A 6,000-nucleotide genomic window follows, 5' to 3' on the forward strand; every position below is an offset into this window, starting at 1 on the left:
GGCCGAGACTGCGAACACTTGTTAGGTTGTTTAGATCCAGATCCGCACGTCTGAAGAACAGGGAAGGGTTGATTCCAATCTCCTGCAGCCTCGGCGTAGCAATTCTGACCACCTCACCGATGGCGTGGTCGCCGTCGCTCCAAATCCAGCGAGTGTTATGGTCGAGCATTGGAGGGGAAAGAACAGAGATGAGAGATGGGAGAAGTTTATATGACGGGATAGCCGCTGGAGGGGAGCGCGACGTGTGGAGTCGTTGCTGTCGGGGGTAGTGAAACGCGCCTCCATGCCGCCGCCGCCTGCTCGCCCGACTCTCTTGCGGTCATGTATAGATGGTGGGGATCACATGGGACGCTAAGGTTGTTTTGGGTTGGCTCATCATACCTATTGAGTCAGTAGGCTCCGGCTCTATGGACCCCTTGAGGCTAATTCGCAAGATAAATCTATTAAACCTAATTAATCCATCATTAGCACATATTTACTTAGCACCATATTATCAAATCTTGGACTAATTAGATTTAATAGATTCGTCTCGCAAATTAGGCTCCATCTGTGCAATTAATTTTATAATTAATCTATATTTAATACTCCTAATTAGTAATTAAATATTTTTTTAAAAAAAATTAGTAATCAAATATTGGATGTGATGTAGAAAAATTTACTCCCTTGAACCAACTACTCCTAGAGCAACCAACCGACTCACCAACTATCCCCTTCGGCGAGAAAAAGAACTTGTACGTGCGCTGCACAGGAGACCCCAGATTGTAGCCCGTGGGCTCTGCTCCGCGCCACCAACTGCCCAGCCGGCAAGCCTACCCACCTCACCCAACCAACCGCTCTGCCGCTTCCGCCATCCCCCATCACCCAATCAATCAAATCAAGGAAACCGCCCAGCCGAGCGAACGGGAACGCAATCCCTCCCTGCCGAAAAAGCAACTCCGCACGACACCTCCCCTCCGTTCGCTTCTCCGAAACGCCTCCCACCTAAAGCCCCGCCGCAATCCAACTCAGCGGCCGCGACTAGGTGGCAAGCATCGAATGATCCCTCCCGGCGAAGTCCCTCTCACGTTAGGTGATCTCTCTCCCGCACCTGCTCCTGATCCCCAGCCTTTTCTTTAGACCCCCCGGCCCGCCGCCTGCGGCGCGAGCCCCATTTCCGGTTTCTTTATCGCGCCGAGGCCGCCACCGCCCGCGGTGGTTACACCGATCGAGACGCGACGGGATGGGGATGGAAGCTGCTGCTGCTGCAGGCCTGCAGATCGTCGCGATCCGCCTCGTTTGACCTGCCCCTCTCCCTTCTATAATCGAAGCCGAAGCTCCCACGCGCGGGCGGCCACGTTGCCGGCCCACGAACTAGTCAAGGACGGACGGGAGGGAAGACGAGGAGGGAATCGTTCCACAGCTAGGCGCTACCACCACCCGCGCGTACCGAATGGGGTCGTTGGTGTGCCGTGTTGGGTGAGCTGAGGCATCCCCCGACGCCAAGCTAGCGAGCCCGCGTGTTCTTCCGTGCGGGACGGAGCCAGGCAGCCAGCAGCATCTGCGGGGCCGGTCGTGGTCATGCTGCCTTGATCGATCGAGCAGCGGAAATGGACGGAGCTTCTTGTTCTTCTTCTTCGTCGGCGGCGGCGGCCGCGGCGGTGCAGGGGGCCCGGGGCGGGGAGGTGGGGATCCGAGTGGGCGCCACCAACATCGGGCGGCTGCGGTGCGCGGCTGCGGCGGGGCGGCAGCAGCAGGGGAAGCAACCGCAGAACGGCGCCAGGGGCAGCGTCGGCGTCACGTCGTGGCACCTCAGGGTGTTCGCGGCCGCCGTCGGGGTCATGGGCTGCGTCCTGCTCGCCGCCTCCCTCGCCATGTCCGCGCTGCACCAGGTGCAGTTCAGGAACGCCGCCATCTCCAGGAACGTCAGGGGGCTCCAGGTACGCCTTCCTTTCGTTGCCGATTACTAATTCGGATCCCCAGCCCATTGGATTTCGAGTGGCCATGGTGGTTTGGTTATGCATCTCATCGCCTTGGTTGTTGGTTCCTGTTCCTGCTTTTGCGCCGCGGCTGTACCTTTCCTTCCTTCCCGTCTGATTCTGTTCTTCAAAATCACAACGAGCGTATCAAACAAGTCTTTAGCTCTTGAGTTCTTACCTTACCATTCCCAGTTTTGACGTTTTCCTGTGTTGTCTGGTCACTCCGATTGACGATGACGAATTGGCTCTGGTGATGAAGGAGCTCAAGCAAAACATTGTGAGGAGGGAGCAAGCAGAGCAGATAATGCATGGGCGGCTTCTGCAAATGGCAACTTCAGCTGTCACCAAGGTGTGCTGACCACACAAACCACTTTCTGCAACTCAACACTTGAAAAAAGAAAAAGAACAGTGTGTCTTTACCTTTTTACTCATGCTGCAAGTTTCCCTTCCCGCCAGTGCAGAATGGCTCTGAATCTGAAGATTTCGCGCTATGGGAAGAGCCCTACAAACAAGCGCGGAAATGGAAGCCCTGTGCTGCTAAGCACAGTTTGGCTGATGAAGGTAACATCACTCTGTTCAAACAACATAAGCTAGTTATACTAAACACTAACACATGTAATCCTGGTGAGCTTTCATTCCCATTTACCGTGATGATTATATGATGTAATTTATATTCCTAGCCAGCAATATCAGACATAATAGCTTCCTAAAAATTATTCTGCTAGTAGAATGTTAAATCAGTGTGGTGGGTCGTCCTGGTTTCATAATTTTCACATTGCGTTTGGGTTCTGACACTAGACTTGTCCTCACAGAGCCTGACGAGATCAACAACGGTTTCATACTGATCAGCGCAAATGGTGGTCTGAACCAACAGCGCGTCGCTGTAAGACTTCAGTGCTGAAATGCTCACAACCTGAATGCTGCGTCTTGAAATGCAGTAGCTAAACGAGTCTGCATCTTGCAGGTATGCAATGCTGTTGTCGTTGCTGCTCTGCTCAATGCAACATTGGTCATCCCCCGATTCCTTTACAGCAGCGTGTGGAAGGACACAAGGTACTGAATGGCTGGACCTTTTTGTTTCTTCTTCTTGCACCTCGTTGTATCAGATTTTTCTTCTGATTCTTAAATGATACAAACAAATCAAAGCTTTTGTACGTTCTGATTCTGAAATCTGAATTGGAGGACTTTTTGTTTCTTTGACTGCCAACGCTGTCATACCTGTTCAGATTGCATTTCAGAAAGAGGAAGCACACTAACCTGAAGGTTTTCTTTTGCTGGCAATAATAGTCCTTGGCATGAAAAAAATGTAGATTGTAGATTTGAGTTGATCTGTTCTGATATCTCATAACTTCTGTTTGCTGCGCTTGACTTGCCTTCTCTTTCAACCAGTCAATTCGGTGACATCTATCAGGAGGACTACTTCGTGAACTACATGAAGAATGACGTGCGCATTGTGAAAGAATTACCACCACACCTTCAGTCGCTAGATCTCGAAGCAATTGGCAGCCAGGTTGGGGAGTCTCAGCCATGTTCAGAAACTTCAGACACTTATTTCTCAACTCAGAGAAATTATCTGTTTTATCACACACACTTTGCTCAAATCTCACTCTTGTCCTCGTCTCAGGTCACTGACATGGACATCTCGAAAGAGGCTGAACCATCTGAACTCGTCAAATCTGTGCTTCCAATTCTCCAGCAAAATGGCGTCGTTCATTTCCTCGGGTTCGGAAACCGTCTAGGCTTCGATTCAGTACCTGTCCATCTGCAGGTAACACTTCGCCTCTCTCTATTGCACATGATCATCTCCACGCTCTGTTTCCTCATCACGACGAACTTTTTGCTGCAGAGGCTTAGGTGCAGATGCAACTTTCACGCTCTCAAGTTCGTCCCCGAGCTCCAGCGAGCAGGCTCCCTGCTGGTCCAGCGGCTGCGCAAGGTGGACGCGATGCAGACCGAGATGGACAAGCAGCTGTTCGGGAACAACATGCTCGACCCGGCCTTCCCCGAGGACCACGCCGCCGGCGGGCCGAGCAGGTTCCTCGCCCTGCACATGAGGTTCGAGGAGGACATGGTGGCCTACTCCCTCTGCGAGTTCGGTGGCGGGGAGGAGGAGAGGAGGGAGCTCCAGGCGTACCGGGAGACCCACTTCCCGGCGCTCGCGACGCGCCTACGGAACGCGTACGTCGCGCCATCGCTGGCCTGCCGCCTCTTGCCGGGAGCTTTTCCTTCCTGCCGCATTGTCTCGTTCGTCGGTTCGTACTCGTGTCGCAGTGTCTGACACCGCCATCGCTGCGTTGCGTGCCGCAGGACGGTGTCGCCGGAGGAGCAGCGCAGCCTGGGGAGGTGCCCGCTGACGCCGGAGGAATCGGGCCTCATCCTCTCCGCGCTCGGCTACGACCGCCGTACGTTCATCTACGTCGCCGGGTCGCAGATTTACGGCGGCGCGCCACGGCTGCGGCCCCTGACGCGGCTGTACCCGAACCTGGTCACCAAGGAGGACATCCTCACCGCCGACGAGCTCGCTCCGTTTAAGAATTTCTCTTCACGGGTAAAGATCAAAGACTAACTCTGTCCTCCTAACCAGCGTCGATTCTTGATTTGAACTATTATTAGTTACTACTGTTCATGTGCTCTCGGTGCCGACCGAGAAGTTAACCATGCCATGCCATTGTCGTCGATCATCGCAGCTCGCGGCGCTGGACTTCATCGCGTGCGCCTCGGCGGATGTGTTCGCGGTGACGGACTCCGGCAGCCAGCTGTCGTCGCTGGTGTCCGGGTTCCGCATCTACCACGGGAGGGGCCGCGCGCCGACGCTGCACCCGAACCGGAAGCGCTACGCGCAGGTGCTGTCGGAGGAAGGGAACATCGCGTGGGGCGTGTTCCGGAGGAGGGTGAGGCAGATGGTGGAGGAGTACAAGCGGGTGAGCCCGCGGCCAAGGGGCCGGAGCGTCTACCGGCAGCCGAGGACGCCAGGGTGCATGTGCAGGGCCGGCGGCGACGGCATCGTCGACTTCTGAGTTCTGATGCCCCCAGCTTGCAGGGTCGGTCTTGGGAACATGTTCCATTGATTCTTTTGTAGTTTGTGCATAGCTTATTTCTTAACTTTGGTAGCAGCCAGCAGGATACGAGGCAGGAAAGGTGATAAAATTTTTGAGTCCTACAGTATGTAATGTAACACATCTTTCTACAAAAGAGTTGTACAAAAGTAAGTTCTTAAAAAAGAAAGAAGAATTGATGCCATTTACCTCCATTTTTTTTGCAACGATTGGCACAGTCACGTGGGTAGCATCCTTGCAAGGAGAAGGTTCCGGCAGTAGCGGCTCAACGGAGGACAACAAAGGATCAAAGGGAGCACTTCTTTAGTATGTGCGAACATGCTTCTATTTTTCTTCTCCCGAGAAGCAAGGAGGGTGAGAGATTACCATTGACCAACTACGTAGGTTATTACAACAGTGCAGATAGAATTACTGTGCCAAGGCTCACCAGTGGTAAAAGTGCTAAACAAATTGTGCCACGGAGGTTAGGGTCATCTAGATGGAGGTCTCGACATGGTGAGAGAGTAGGGAACAGCTTGGTCTAGAGGATCGACCACACGCTATGGCACAGTATTCTGGTCAATGAACCGAACAATGCGACCTCAGTTTGACCCGAATAATCAAACTGAAGTTTTGTGTACCAGACCCGGGCTGCAGCACTCCCATCCCGGGCCTGGATCCGCCATAGTTTACCGACTTTGGGCTTTGCGCCTACCCTACAATGTGCTCAACCATGCCACATATCATTATAAGAATTCCACTTTAGATGATGAAATATATTCCTTTGATGATACAAAATTTATGGCCTTCAAGCAAATTCTGAAGTAAAACGTATATTGACACACATTTAGAGATTTTTTTCTTGAGATGTTGATTACCTTTTACATTCGATTTTATTTTCACTTATTGTTGTGCCTACCTTATACAAATAAGCAATATAAGAACCCAAACAGGGTATGTAAACATATGAGCATGAAAACATATTGATATAGTCTAGCCATGCTCTTCGT

The 6,000-nt window shown here is 52.4% G+C and overlaps 1 protein-coding gene across 1 annotated transcript; it reads left to right on the forward strand.

Annotated features, from left to right (window-relative positions):
• The first annotated feature begins 963 nt into the window (after window positions 1–963).
• On the forward strand, window positions 964–5,205 carry LOC112890890 (O-fucosyltransferase 8-like). Its single transcript, XM_025957762.1, has 10 exons — window positions 964–1,916; window positions 2,215–2,304; window positions 2,417–2,516; window positions 2,768–2,838; window positions 2,920–3,008; window positions 3,345–3,465; window positions 3,580–3,723; window positions 3,802–4,133; window positions 4,263–4,503; window positions 4,643–5,205. The coding sequence occupies exons 1-10, from the start codon at window positions 1,587–1,589 to the stop codon at window positions 4,970–4,972; spliced, it is 1,848 nt and encodes a 615-aa protein (XP_025813547.1). The 5' UTR covers window positions 964–1,586; the 3' UTR covers window positions 4,973–5,205.
• Window positions 5,206–6,000: the final 795 nt, after the last annotated feature.

The sequence above is a fragment of the Panicum hallii genome, chromosome 4 (assembly GCF_002211085.1).
Source record: "Panicum hallii strain FIL2 chromosome 4, PHallii_v3.1, whole genome shotgun sequence".
In the NCBI taxonomy this organism is placed as follows: domain Eukaryota; kingdom Viridiplantae; phylum Streptophyta; class Magnoliopsida; order Poales; family Poaceae; genus Panicum; species Panicum hallii.

Excerpts from the sequence above, each read along its gene's own strand:
- LOC112890890 (XM_025957762.1), top strand. The coding sequence starts at position 1,587 with ATGGACGGAGCTTCTTGTTCTTCTTCTTCGTCGGCGGCGGCGGCCGCG. Across the intron at positions 2,517-2,767 it reads GCACAGTTTGGCTGATGAAG|AGCCTGACGAGATCAACAAC; the intron begins GTAACATCACTC and ends TTGTCCTCACAG. Across the intron at positions 3,009-3,344 it reads AGCGTGTGGAAGGACACAAG|TCAATTCGGTGACATCTATC; the intron begins GTACTGAATGGC and ends TCTTTCAACCAG.